The sequence below is a fragment of the Coffea arabica genome, chromosome 10c (genome assembly GCF_036785885.1).
Source record: "Coffea arabica cultivar ET-39 chromosome 10c, Coffea Arabica ET-39 HiFi, whole genome shotgun sequence".
NCBI lineage: Eukaryota > Viridiplantae > Streptophyta > Magnoliopsida > Gentianales > Rubiaceae > Coffea > Coffea arabica.
The window spans coordinates 5208079-5223346 of record NC_092329.1 but is presented as its reverse complement, the minus strand read 5'-3'; the positions used below and the strand labels follow the sequence as shown (position 1 = coordinate 5223346).

General features: G+C 35.7%; 1 protein-coding gene across 1 annotated transcript; it reads left to right on the top strand.

The window, feature by feature from the left end:
* Nucleotides 1–9210: 9210 nt before the first annotated feature.
* Nucleotides 9211–14399, top strand: LOC113715078 (SUMO-conjugating enzyme SCE1-like). The gene is made up of 5 exons (XM_027239236.2): nt 9211–9381; nt 9584–9667; nt 13586–13738; nt 13839–13952; nt 14041–14399. The coding sequence occupies exons 1-5, from the start codon at nt 9313–9315 to the stop codon at nt 14101–14103; spliced, it is 483 nt and encodes a 160-aa protein (XP_027095037.1). The 5' UTR covers nt 9211–9312; the 3' UTR covers nt 14104–14399.
* The last annotated feature ends 869 nt before the right edge of the window (nt 14400–15268 follow it).

Sequence of the window (15268 nt, the reverse complement as noted above, 5' to 3'; positions counted from 1 at the left end):
TTCTTAATCTATTACATGACCCATACATAGTCACGTTTTTTGGGTAAAAAGATTAGATTTTATTTAAAATTTAGAATCAAGTAACTGATTCGATCCGTATTCATTTTATTGTTCATAAAAAAATAAGTACTGACCCAAATCATATTCATTTTTCCTTAATATAAGGGAATATGACCCAATTCATATTTATTTTTGCTACTAAAAAAGTGGGATATGACTTTTTGCACATAAAATAAAAAATAACTGCATGTGATTTTAAATTTAAAAAAGTAATTAAAAATTTAGGTCGAGACAAAAATTTGCTAACTTAAATTTGTAATAGACGTGAAGTTAATATTTTTATCAAAAAAAATTTTTTTTTTTACTTTAAAAACACGTTTTTCAACTCTTGTTTTATATTCTCAATTTTTTTTTAATGTCATATACATCACATTACCAAAAAACAAATATTGCAGTATTATTCTAAAAAAATTTCTCATACAAAGTATTCATTGGGTTTTGGGAAAATTTATTGAGAATAAAATGTTAACGATTCGCTAACAAGTAAGAATCACACATGATATTTTGAGATTGTATAACTTGAGTAGCGGTGAGGTCGAAATCCAACAATATACTTGGGAAATGGTGACTTAAACTTCTTAAATCGACTTCTTTTTTCCTCCATGTCTCGCACCAATTAACTAATTTAATATTGAGTAGTTGTGTTTGTTGGAAAATGGAACGTACCCCTACAATAAGTTAACCCCATAATATAACTTTGACAAATTAGCAGTCCTAATTAATATTATCGAGAGAATACAAATGCACAAATAGCACTTTTTCTTTGTTGCTTATTGGTTTCCTAAGATTGTCACAGGAAATCTTCTTCGTCCAACTCTCATTGGATGGGAAGTTGGTCCAGTTGTTGATTAGGTATAATAAAACTCCCACCGGTGTGCTGAACCCACCTCCAGTGGAGAGAAGAGGGTGGTGCCGTGGACCAGTAGCATGGTTACAAATATTTTGAGATTGGATGATTCAATAATGATTAGGTTGATAAAAAATTGCAAAGAAGAAAACAAAAAAAGGAAAACTCCCTTGTGGTTTTCTTCTTGCATCTCCTAATTTGATAATAGATGCCTTTGTATCAATGAATAAGTGTTTGTTTGGTAAAACAAAAAAAAAAAAGATGAGTGTTCGGACTCATGACATTCAACCCTTACCTCCCAGCAATTTGTATACATGCTATGTTTGTGAAAGAATAGAAATTCGTACTCGACGGCTTCTTATTGGCATTAAAAATTCCTTTTTTGGAGGCAAGATAAAGTGCTCTCTCCAGAGTACCATGATTATCTAACACGTAGTAGATATATTTCAACTGTAATTATTCTTGGCAATCTAATGCACATGGTTTTGTTTATTTTTTTTTGGTAATAGTGTGTATATGCTGTATATTATGATCAAGATTGAGGGGCCAAGTGGTAATTGCCTTGGTCCCTTTCGCTTTTCTTTTCTTTTTTTTTTTAAAATTTTTACTGAAGCAAATGATGTATCCATAGTCATTACATTCTAGAAAGAAAATGAATAATAGGTAATATTCTTGATATAGAAAGAAATTCCTCCTTGTGTACCAAACGAACAAATTAAAGGGGCTTTTTGTAATAGTCTTGTTACTTGCATCCCTGAAATTCATGATTTTAGGCTAGGAATTAGGGATTGGAGTGCAGTGAAAGGGTTGGGAGTCTGAACACTAAGAGAGAGAGAGAGAGAGAGGTCCGTGAGTGCGAGGGAGGAAGAAATGAAAGGCGCCGGAGAGGACTTTGGCGGAAAGGGACAGTAGTGTGTGGGGCATAGGGATTACGGGAGGTGGCAGGGGAAGCAAGAAGTAAAGGGATCGGTCGAGGACGGATTGCCCCACAGATTTAGAGGCACTGCCAGCTGGTGGTCTCCTACCTCACATGGCAATTTTAGTCTCCTGTATAAATTATAATCGGCTGGCTCCCACATTCACTCACTCACACTCCAGCCTCCAGGCTCCTCCTACTTTGGCACAGAAATTAATCATGATTATCATTTTTCTTTTTTTGCAACTTTTAGGGTGCCTAATCTTCCGTTGAGCAATGGACACTAGTATCCTTATACCACCGGCTCTTCGACTGGACTTCCATTTGTGGTTGTTGTCTTATTATTATTTTTTTTAACAATAGTGGACAATAATCTACTCTATATCTATTATTATTTCTACTGTAACCTATTTTAAAGAGGGATCCAATTATACAAATGGAAGGATCGACGGGAATTGAACTACTACCGGACCAAATAGATGCACTACGCATCCGTCTGAAATTTTTTTTAGAGAACTGCATAATGTGACACAATCAATGGTTGTTGTCTTATTATGGTGGCTACAAATGCCAACTAGGGATTTGGAATTAACAATTGAGTTTAAGAATGTACTAATTATTCGGTTAAAGCATTTCACTATACTTTCAATGATTTAGTGTATATTGCCTGTTCACTTAATTTTCTCATAACAATGCACTCTTTTTTTTTTTTTTTTTGGTTAAAATGAGGAGTACCACAAAAAAAAATGCATTATTGGTTTCATTTCTTGAATTCGAAACTGAATAGGAGTAATTTGCAAAGAAAGAGTTGACAGAAGGGCGTTTACACTGTACAGTATTCAAGAATCAGGTTGCTAGTCAAATTTGGAAGCCACAGATCCGGCCTGAGCTGTAATAATACTTGGCTTGTGATTGATGCCTAGCTCTCTTAGAATCTAGACCTTAGGCTTTCTTTCTTTCTTCGTACTCATCTTTCTTTCCGGGATCAGCCTCGGAACGTGCACATTCATGCTTTTTCTTATCTCGCATCCCTTCCTGTTCCTCTATATTATTTGTTTATCAATTTATAGATTATTGGTTTTGTATTATGTGTTTGCAGCCCTCTCTTAGTATTTGCCATAGATGTTGGAATTTAAAGACAAAAAACCTTCGTTATGCATGGGTTGGATCGTAAAGGGAGGGAAGGATGAGGTACAAATTGTACGACGACCACTTCATTAAGTCGACAACTATAAAAAATCCCTTTAATTCTGATAGAAATGTTTGTTGTCTTTTGCTGGTTCCATGGATAATCAGATTAGGTTCCACCTTTCATCATTCACCAAGATGTTGGCAAAATACCGTTATGATGGACGTTGGGTTGTTGCTGTATTATTTCAAGCTAGGGACTATAACCATTAATATGTTGCTTTAAAAATCCTTCGTCTCTCTTTACAAATCATAATCAAAGCTCATATCTATATATATATATATATATATATGTGTGTGTGTGTGGGGGTTGTATTTATGCAGTAGTAGTAGTACTTGACTAATCCTATTCGTATTTGGGTGGTCCATACTTGCAGAGGAGCTTCTTTATTGCCAGGCCAAAAGCTTCTGGTCAATTAGGCAGCTGTATTTATTTGTGGTTGACAACCGAAAGAGATATAATAAAAACTAAAGAAAAGATGCTCACCTTACGACTTTACTAGATTAATCACTACTGGTCGGTGTAACTTGTTGGTGTCAAGAATATGGAATATTCACAATAATGTCTTAGTTTCACAGGTTTATAGTCGTTAATTAAAACCCTTCAATTTTGCAACATGCATGCAGCTTTTGCTAGTTTTGTATAGTATACAAAAATCTTGCACATTTTGAGGAATACTACTAATCTTATAGTTCATTCTCTATTGTAATTATGCTATCTTCCCGTGTTTAGAGCACACGGGATCCTCAGTGCCACTTTTGCAATGGTAATTCAGTGCTACTTCTATATTTATGCCAAGTGTCCTATTTATTTAATTTGTCATATGTTGTTTATTTAAATTTCTTCTACCATCACATGATTAATGGGATTGATACTGGATTTGGCACCGAGTAGTGGCACAAAAGATCCCAACTGTGTTTAGAGTACTGATAAAACAGATAGAATTAGTTTATACGTTAGAAGGCGTTTTTGAGTACTTGGATAAATAAGTCATTTTCTTCTCTAATGGAACAAGCTTAAAGATGACATAATATATATATATATATATATATATATACAGTTTAGTTTAATTAGGATTCTGTACCATAACAAGGAAAACGATGATGTTTGAAAACCTCAAGCAACCAACAATATTTTATACATAAACGTCAGCTATAAGAATTGGGCAAAAGACAAGCACCCTTTGAAAGTTTGAACAATGTGATACTGCATTATGCATAAGCCGGAAGGAAGACTTTTGTTTCAAACAAGTACAGAAGAAGTTGCTTCGGAAACTGCCATTTTTTTATGAATGACCTTTTCTTCAGGATTTTTGTGGTAGACTGCAAGCTAAGCAAATTGCCCCCACAAACAGGGGGCCAAATCTTGCAGTTTACCAGCTCCTTCATGTAGAAGAAAGAATTGGGAGGGCTGATGGAAATGATCTCAACCTCAGCTTTCCTTTTCTCGACCTAACGCTCCCTCCGCTCACTGGATTTTCCAAATCCTACCGTTAGCTTGGAGTTGGATGCAAACCAAGTAACTACGACTGCAAAGACCCCACTCTGCACATTTTTCTTCAATCGTGTCTTCGGATCTAGTTTTGCTTATATATATATATATATATATATATATATATTTTGGAAGTTGGTTAGGTAAATTTTTTCTACCTTTTTCCTCGTGCAGCCACCTAGTGCGTTGTGGTTAGTGCGTCAGCATTTGGCCTACAGAAAAATGACACAAAACATCCCAACTTGAGTAAAATAACTGTAGTGAAAGAAATGCAATTGTTCATCAGCCTTTTTCTTCTTCTGGTACTTGGGTTTCAAGTGCTTTTGTTTGTTGTTACTACTACTTCCTCAGAAAAGGCCAATACAATAAAGACAGGTGATTGAATCTTCTAATTATTCATTCCTTATGCCACATGGCCTTGTATCCTACATGAGGTCGGTCATTGAAGATTAAAAGCACAAAGTGCAAGAGTTTAAGCTAGACTTCAAGATTAACTAGTAGGTCCCTATCGAGGGGGGAAGGTGAAAGGGGGGGGGGGGGTGGTGTTAGACTTTGTACTTTTTATCTCAAAGCCCACAATCCTGCAGGCCAGCCCATCCGTCCTCCCTCTAACCATATACACACAAAAAAAAAAATAAAAAAATACAAGCTTTGGACCCATTTTTCTATGTGAAGAGCATAATCCCACATTCAATTCATCAAAAAGGTTCCTTACTGCATCCTCAAGCCTGCAGCTTTACCCAATTTTGCCGGGCCTTTCTAGTTGGCAATGAGATGTTTACAGCTTTCAGCGTTTTGCAAAATGCATGTGTACAATTTACCTTGCATTCATTCTCATAACCCGGAGGACAAACCACATGATTGATGTACATAACTCTTTCATTAACCAATAAGGTTTCTGCTTTTTGGCAAAATCAGAGCAAGAGGCCACTGCCCCCCTCATTCATATAGTCATTCACTAGCTTTTTTCCTTGTGGTTGGTCGCTTTTTCTAAGTTTCTACCCCATGTGGAACTTTGCATCACATGCTCACCCCCACCTCCTTTCCATCCCAGCATTATGCTTATCCCTCTCTTTTTACATCTTTCTGTCTCCTTTCATTTGATCATTTCCCAAAACCCAACTCTCTCTTTAATTTTACCTAAATATCAAATCATTAGTACCATAATTAAATCAAGATTTCCTTTCGGTTCAATACCGCGGCTCTGTTAATCAGTGCACTCAATTCTAAGTACATTGGCATAGATTATGGTTTGTCACAGCAAGAATGATTTATATACATATACATATATCTATCCCTTTGCGATGCCAGAGTCTGTAGCAACGCAATCATATCGCTGTGGCCCTCTTGCACTCTCAAAGCATTTATGCAATCCGATTGTGGTTCTTTGATTTTGTCTTCCATCATTCCTTGTCTTTGGATCAAAACTGCAACCCCCTTTTTAGACCTTTCTTTACATTCATCTCCAGGCATCAAAAGTTTTGTGGACATGTCATGTGCCTTATTGCAAATGGTCATCATATGGGTCTGGCTCCAAGATGCACCTTCGTACTAATTATCCAAGGGGTCAAAACTCGAGGAAAAACACGTTAGTGCAAAAATATGTGCAATCTACTCCGATCGAGCCCCTTTTAGCTTTTAGGCATGTACAAATTACTAGTCTTTGGATCTTATTCTTGGGAAAATTACTAGAATGTTCAATGGATGTATGTATTCATGAATTCGCAAAATATCTACGATCTAAGAAAAGGAACTTTGGTCAAGGTTCATGAGTTTCGTTTAAAACATGATGAACTAGCTGTAAATTTCCGAACCATACACAAGGATTAAGGACCACAAGAGGAAGCAAATGTCACAATCGTTTAGTGGCTTTGCCACTTGCATGGCACAAAATGTTTAAATGAGAGCTCCTAACGCAGGACTTCTTAGAACACGTTCGTGTGTATCATCTGCAAAAAAAATAACTGAATGGCGAAAAATGATACATCATAGTTTACTATTCTGAACAATCGTTTAAATCTTTGCAATGCCTATGAAGCCATAGTGACAGTACTGACAGAATTAATAACTGAAATTTATACGATGGGCTTCTTCTTGGGGCAATTGGTGGAGCTTCTCAAATGTACACAATATGCTGCTGCAATAGTGTAGAGCCCGACACCCTAGATGCCGATATACCCTAGGCAAAAGAACCACCATGCAGGACTTCGGCGATCATGAGAATTTTTTTTTTTTTTTTTTTTATATAGGAAAAAGCTTGGATTGGTTCAACTTTAATTATCACCGTAAATGGCGAGTATGCGAATGAGACCATAGACAGGCGTTTTTATCGAGGAAGCAGTCTTGCCAGCTGAATCAACTTTCATTTTTCGTATTCTTTGTAGAGGGAAATGTCTCTTGCCTTCTTAAAATGAATCCACCATTGAATGCAGAAATATATTTTGAGATTCGCGTATCTGAGCCCAATGGACTCGTCCAGGAGCGAAACAAGATAATCAGATACCTGAGTGGTTACTATTGTGGCCCATTCCCATTTGGGGTTGTATACAATACAAATATAATAAAATGATGGGTAAATTGAGTATAACTTCATTTTTACGACAAGGGAAAAAGAGTCTGGATCTAATTTGACTTGTATAAAGTGGATCCTGGCTCGTTATTGAATGAGATAAAGATGGAGTCACACTCAATGGGATTGTCATCCTAAGCTGTGCGTCCTCCTCAGAAATGGACCCGACCCTGGGGAGTTTCCTATTAATAATGTAATTTTTAGAAAAAAAAAAATCAGAGGCTGACGTAATTTTTAGAGTTACATACACATATAAGTCATTTATAGTGTTTTAATATAAATTAATCTCTTAATTCGATACTATTAACCTTGTTTTTTAATTTTAAATATATCTAACCTGAAAAGTGAACAAACATCCTCTCAATTTTTTAAAAAAAAAAAAATTTTTTTTTGAGGCGTTTTCATTGTATCTGTGATGCCATATAATTGTGCGACGTCTGAACTCGTTAGTCCACCTTTGGGTTTGATAACCATAAGGCATATTACTCATGTGATGATCAAGACAGAAAGATGATCAATTACATCACCTAGCCAGCTAATGTGACCGTACAATTACGTCATCATCATCTTTGGTTTTTTGCCCTTTTTTCTATTTTATTTCTTATAGCTACCGAAACTTGTAATAATTTGTGTTTCTTCCTCTTCTTATAGCTACCGAAACTTGTAATAATTTGTGTTTCTTCCTTTTGATGCCTTGCTTACTGGCAAAACTTTCACCCTTCTCCGTTGGAAGCCCGACAATATAAGCATGAAAGTGCAGTTATGAGGTCTAATGGCTTATTGCTCTTTTTTTTTTTTTTTTTCTTTGCTGATGCAAGGGCTATCCTGATTTACGCCAAACTAATTTCCTTGCAGTGATGCAGAGTCCGTCCCAAAGTATATCACATGATAACAAGCGAGGATTGAAACGGTAATCTCCAAATAAAGATTTAGAGAGCCAATCAGCAAACTACCCGTTTGACGGTTTTTAATGATCTATTACTCATCTTCATATTATCTTGTTACACCTCTCGCCTAAAAATTTCATGCATGAATAGTAATCTCCCAATTTTAAAAAAAAAAAAAGAAAAAAAAGGGAAAAATTAAACAGAACCATTATAATCACAAGCAAAATATGCTAACCGGTAAAGTGATGTCAAGAATGTGGTCAAACACTTTAAGTTCCAAATGATCTAGTCCACTAAGTGATGTTATCTTCTTCGGTTGTCACGTCAATTCATTTATATGTTGTACAATTAAAGTATTTAATAATATTTCAAATAATCCCATATCGAACACTTTTTCTGTTCTTATGAATACATAATACTCAGAAGAAGTGAAGAAATTCAGGAGTACTGAATCTACATAATTTATCAGAAGACTATTAAAGGTACCCAAAGGAATGGTAATTACATCATATTCAATTCTTTTTTTTTTTTCTAACATCGTTTAGTCAACAACTAGTTAAGATTTGCTCGCCATTTTTTGGTATAACTATAAAATTACTCTGCGGTGGTCTATATCGGCAAATATATGCACTAATAACTCTGATTAGTTTCACAAGTTAATTTACTACATGTGCATCACTGCAATTTGTATGTTTTTTTTTTTTAACATACACATGACTATGCTTAATATTTTTTATCTTTAATAGATGCACATTCTACTTAATTTTGCAGTTGTAAAGTAATTTAAAAGAGCACTCAAGACTAATTACAAAATAGAAGTTGGTGTTAACAAGAAAAGACTCAATGGGAAAATAAAGAATAATTCAAGATAAATGAAAAAGCATCTTATTCATTTAAAAGCTTTTTAAAATTCTTCTTATAAAAAAAGTTTTTTTTTTTTATTTTTTGGTGCCAATCAAAACAACACATCTACTTTCATTTTTTCCATGTAAAATTGTTACATCTTGGAAGTTAAATAAGTCAATTAAATCTTGGATGGCAAATAGGAGTAGTTATACAACTCTACACTAGAAAGTAGATTCCTAGATGATACATTGCATAGAAAAAGGAAACTTTAAAGAGCATGAAATTTCAATAGAATATAAACCTCAAGGGCTTAAAAAGCAAATATACTAATTTACTTGTCGTTTACCCTAGCACTAAAACAAAAAGCAACTAGTATTTTAAAAAAAGCAATTGTCCGCATTACTAACTGACGAAATAATCCGCTTATAAAATTGGTTGAAGAGTCAGAGAAAGAGAAGTAGAAGAAGAAAAGGATAGCCCAGAAAGAAGAGGAGAGGGAAGAAAAAAATGTCAGGAGGAATAGCCCGTGGCCGTCTCGCTGAGGAACGCAAGGCCTGGCGCAAAAATCATCCGCATGTCAGTCCCTCTTTCAATTTGCTATAATTTTTTTTGCTGGGTTTATCGTTTCTTTTATTTTTTTTGTTTGTTGCATATATTACTGGGTTTTCGTTGTGCTTGATTATTTTCTATGCAGAAGTTTTTGGAAAGGAATATTTCTTGTCTTTGCAGGAGGAGAATTGGTTTTCGTTTTTTCATTTTCTCACGTATGTCTTTGCAGGGTTTTGTGGCAAAGCCAGAGTCCGGTGCTGATGGGTCCGTCAATTTGATGGTGTGGCATTGCACCATCCCTGGGAAGGCTGGGGTAAGTCTCCTGCATTTTTATCTTTTCCTTTTTGAATTGAGAATTCCCTTTTGCAAGTGTCGATTTTTTCGTTGTGCTTCAAATATTTAATAGAGTTATACAAATAAACTGCCAAAAAAAGAGACATTTCTTATTGTATGTGGCGTGGCCCTTTCCATTTTATAAGGAGATGATGTGGTTGAGAAAATTTATGTGCTTTTGTATTAAGGGTTTTAGGTAATTGCATTATTGGTTTTGAAGTTTTGATTTTTTTTACCTTTTGTGGTGGTGTGATAGTATGAGACAAGGAATTGGTTGAATTAAATTGAATATTTCATGTCTTGATGCGTATATATGATAGAATTGCTCCAGTATTTTTTGGTGATAACACTTAGGAATGTACTTTTTCCAGCAGACACGCATTCTCACCGAATGTATGATTTTGGCTGAGTTGTTTTTGAGTGTGTTAATGGTAGTATGTGTTGTATTTGGCTAATTGTAGTCTTGCTTTCCTTCATGGGGTGTCGACTGCAGTGGTATAATGCGTGATGGGTGATAACTACGAGGTTGCTGATGGTAGGTGTTTCTCTTAAAAATATGGTATTTGCTGAGTACAGTTGAATATTTGAGTATTAGAAAGTAATTAGGTAAAGCACATTTGGGTTCTACTTTCGAATATTACCATATCATTACGAGGATCTGACGTATGTAAGCCTTATATCTGCATTGTTATCGTGTTTTCTTTTTTAAAAGTATTGCGCTTTTAAGGTAATGACAAATTCTTGTGCTTATCCAGTTGCAGCTTAGATATGAATGAGATCTTTAACTAAGCTAGTATGTTGTCTTTTCATTCAGTTTTACGCATTAAAGAGAGAAAATATGTGGTCTGTAGGCGTTGAAAATTCGAAGGAAATGGGAAAATAGTAATTGCTTATAGCCATCAATTTGGGAAATAAGAGTGTGACAAGTAACATACAGATTGGATGGTCGACAATGCTGATGTGAAAAACAACCAACTCCTGCTGCTCTGTATCCGGAGTATTCAGAAATATGTATGCAAGGATCGAAATAGATTTTACGTAATATCTTGGATGGTTTGGTTATGGTGAAAATAAAATTACATTTTCATGTAGAAGTACTCACATCCAACATAATGGAAAATTTCTGCTAAATCAACAAATTTGTGTTGGGATGATTGCCATAGGGGACATATGGAGGACTTCTGAGGTGGAAATTAAATTGGGAAAAGAGGTTCAAAAATAAATTACAAAGGAAAAAAAAGTAAAGATTGCTTTTGCAAGTATAAAGAAAAATAGAGGCAGAAGATAGTGGAAAAATCTTCAACAAATTTCTGGATCATTACGAACATCAACTCTTTGTTAAGGCAAGAACAGTAAAATGGCTGAGACAAATATTATATTTGCTAGGCTGACCTTTAAATCTGATGACATGAAATTCTTTGCAACTAGATCCTTAATTGTTGATCTAATACCCTCAACCTTTTTTTTTTAAAAAAAATCTACACCAACACTTTAGGAGAAAGCTTGTGTGATCTTTCAGAGGGCACTGAAGTGGCAGGACAAGTGAAATGGTTCATGTTGTTTTTACGAGCACTCAAAAGTGGATGAGCCACTAAGGCAGCAGAATTATCTTCATCATAGTAAAGGTGAAACGGTGGTTAGTATAGTTTTGAGACCACCTATAATCAGAGGTGCAGCTAGTGATACTGAAAGTGACAAAAGTTTAGGAATATAGTTTCTGTGGAAATCTTCATTTGCCTCAAGTCGGGAAATGTGCCGTCCCTTATCTGGGATTTCCCTAGGGGTTTGCTATGAGAAGTTTGGTGGGTATATCACTTTTGGATGGAATGAGGATGCCTAATGTTGGAATCTTTTAGATTGAGCTTGGGAATCTCAATGAATTTTACAAACATTCTGAGTGATTTTATCAGAAGCATGTGATTATGAAGCATTTATGGCATTAATAAGTTAACTATAGGACCATAACATATTGTATAGGCATATCCTAGACTAGAAACTTCTGTCAATTGTTATAGAAATGGATGAAAGATAGAGGAAGGTGAAAGCTAGTGCTATCAGAGGGAAATTTTGGAAATACTGCCAGACCTCTTCCTCTGATTTTTCAGCCTTTTTGCCCATAGTTGAACTTCTTAGGAAGCAATTTCCAACAAATATAGCAGGTTAGAAAGCTATTACTGGTGAAATCCTACGTCAGCCAAGTGAACTCATAGGCATGAGTGAGGAGTTGCAATGACCTCTTATTATTATTATTATTATTATCATCATCATCATCTTTATCATATATGTGTTGGAGGGTTGGTGCTGGTAGAAATAATGATGGGAAAATTGTGATTGTTATGTTGCAAAAGGGAAAAAAAAATTTACTTTTAGGTTCTGTTGAACTGTCGCCCATTGGCAAGCTATAAACAACACTATATGTATTATTGGTGATATGAATTGGTTCATTAAATAAGTTGGCATCCCAAGGTAATATGAATCTCGGGTACTCGAGTTCATGTTAGAGCAGTGTATACTATTGGTCCCCTAGATTAGTTCGCTGTTATGTTGCAAAAGGGAAAAAAAAATTTACTTTTAGGTTCTGTTGAACTGTCGCCCATTGGCAAGCTATAAACAACACTATATGTATTATTGGTGATATGAATTGGTTCATTAAATAAGTTGGCATCCCAAGGTAATATGAATCTCGGGTACTCGAGTTCATGTTAGAGCAGTGTATACTATTGGTCCCCTAGATTAGTTCGCTTCACCTGGGTGATCCAACAAAATGTTGTCCCAGCTAGTCAATATGTACTTTCAAGATGACATGATCTCTTGTTTTCTGTGAAATCAAATCATAAATCTCTATTGATGTGTTGTCTGAGTTCTGAAATTTGTGGCTAAACTAGTGTAATCTATAGCTTATGAAACTTGTGTCATGCTCATGTTCTTTGAAGTTTGATGGCATCCACACAGAGCTGTTGTTCACTACTTTTCTGGTTTGTGTTTGTTAAGGTCTTCTTACAATTTGGTTGAAGTGTTAGTGGTAGACACGCTTTCAATGACTGCAATATATTGCACCTTTTTTCTTTTCCATTTTTTCCACCTAATCTCGATATATTTTGGTGGAGCTGTCATCCATGTAATTTGTATGTTCCCGTTTCCCTTTGGTCTGATAGCTTTATTTTTTCCTTTGGCATGCACTTGGTGATGCTTTTATAGAGATCTAAAGGAACAGAAGCAAGAACTAACCTTTTCATTCTTGCAGACTGACTGGGAGGGTGGCTACTATCCACTCACAATGCACTTTACTGAGGATTACCCCAGTAAACTTCCCAAGTGCAAGTTCCCACAAGGGTTTTTCCACCCCAATGTCTATCCCTCTGGAACAGTGTGTTTGTCGATCCCAATTGGGGTTTTTCCACCCCAATGATCCAACAAAATGTTGTCCCAGCTAGTCAATATGTACTTTCAAGATGACGTGATCTCTTGTTTTCTGTGAAATCAAATCATAAATGTCTATTGATGTGTCATCTGAATTCTGAAATTTGTGGCTAAGCTAGTGTAATCTATAGCTTATCAAACTTGTGTCATGCTCATGTTCTTTGAAGTTTGATGGCATCCACACAGAGCTGTTGTTCACTACTTTTCTGGTTTGTGTTTGTTAAGGTCTTCTTGCAATTTGGTTGAAGTGTTAGTGGTAGACACGCTTTCAATGACTGCAATATATTGCACCTTTTTTCTTTTCCATTTTTTCCCCCTAATCTTGATATATTTTGGTGGAGCTGTCATCCATGTAATTTGCATGTTCCCGTTTTCCTTTGTTCTGATAGCTTTATTTTTTCCTTTGGCATGCACTTGGTGATGCTTTTATAGAGATCTAAAGGAACAGAAGCATGAACTAACCTTTTCATTCTTGCAGACTGACTGGGAGGGTGGCTACTATCCACTCACAATGCACTTTACTGAGGATTACCCCAGCAAACCTCCCAAGTGCAAGTTCCCACAAGGGTTTTTCCACCCCAATGTCTATCCCTCTGGAACAGTGTGTTTGTCGATCCTTAATGAGGATAGTGTGAGTAGTTTTTCTGCTTGCTTATGACCTTTTCGATTTTTTTTTACTGGTTTCTTATATATTGATGAATTACCTGGAGACTTGACTTGTCTTTTACTAGGGATGGCGACCAGCCATTACAGTGAAGCAAATTCTAGTTGGCATCCAGGATCTGCTCGATCAGCCAAACCCTGCTGATCCAGCACAAACTGAGGGCTATCAGATGTATATGCAGGTGCTTTTCATGCTTAAGATTAGATCTTTGGTTTGAGATAGTGTTGTGATGAGCTAAAATACTAAATAAGTCGATATGGCACTTGTAGGAACCTGCTGAATACAAGAGAAGGGTTCGGCAGCAGGCCAAGCAATATCCACCTATTGTTTGATAATAGGCAATTTGTAACTACCTTAGGTGGACAAGTGTCCCTGTTTGATTTTCAGCAACTTGTAATGTTAGTCAGCTGTTTTGTACATGTTCTATCTTTCACTTGGACCCGTCATTAGAATTTGGTGCCCATTCAACTGTCTTTTGGAGGTGTGCATATGTTGTCTTGGTTTTGATTTTAAAACGTCATTGCAAGATGTCATGTCTGGTAGTGACGTATTAAACTCTGGTATCGGATGGAAAAGCTTTAGGTAATATGCTGGTGTTAGGGCCATAAATGGCTTTTTTCTCTTGTGATGATGAGGTTCCTATTCTCAACCTTCCTGTTTATCAGTTTAAGTAATGGCATTAGCTTTAATTTTTTTCCCCCGCTTTGGAACTGATGTGGCGTGAGAATAAAGAAAGAATCACATGGCTTGATGTTCTTAAACTGGAAACCTCTCGTCTTTATGAAAATCAAGTGTACTTTATTGGTTTGCGTAGATGGGATTCCTTTGTGCTTTGCTATGGTAAGAGTGAGAATGCCAGCATTATTGTTCTGTGGTCTTATAATCATATTATGGTCCTGGTGCAATCCTTTTCATATATATGGACGCCAAGATAAGTGTCATGTATGTTGCATTCAAATACAACTGGCATGGCGTTAAGTTTTAGGGTTAATTACATTTACCTCCCTTGAGGTTTGACCAAATAACGAATCGATCCCTGAGATTTGACCAAATAACAGATTCCTCCCCCACACTAACTTCGGTCACTTACAAGTAATGGAAATAGCCAAAAGTCTGAATAATCCTTATTGATTTCCATCAAATTTTTAAGGGTTAATTACATCTACCTCCTTTGTGGTTTGACCAAACTACCATTAAATGCCTGTGGTGTGGTAATATTACAAGTACCTTCTTTTTAAGTAACCCCGTCAAAGATACTTAAATAGAAGTAGTAAAATGTCATAACTTAAATAGAAGTAGTAAAATGTCATATTTACCCTCTCTGTAAAAATTTGTAGTTAGAGAAAACTTACCGTTAAAAAATCGAAGGTGGTTTCAATAATAACAAATTAAACTAAGAGTTTGCTACTTAAATAAAACAGTTTTTAACCAGTATAAAAGAAAAAAATAAAACCAAGCATGTAATACTCAAATTTGATAAAATATGTGCATAAAGGA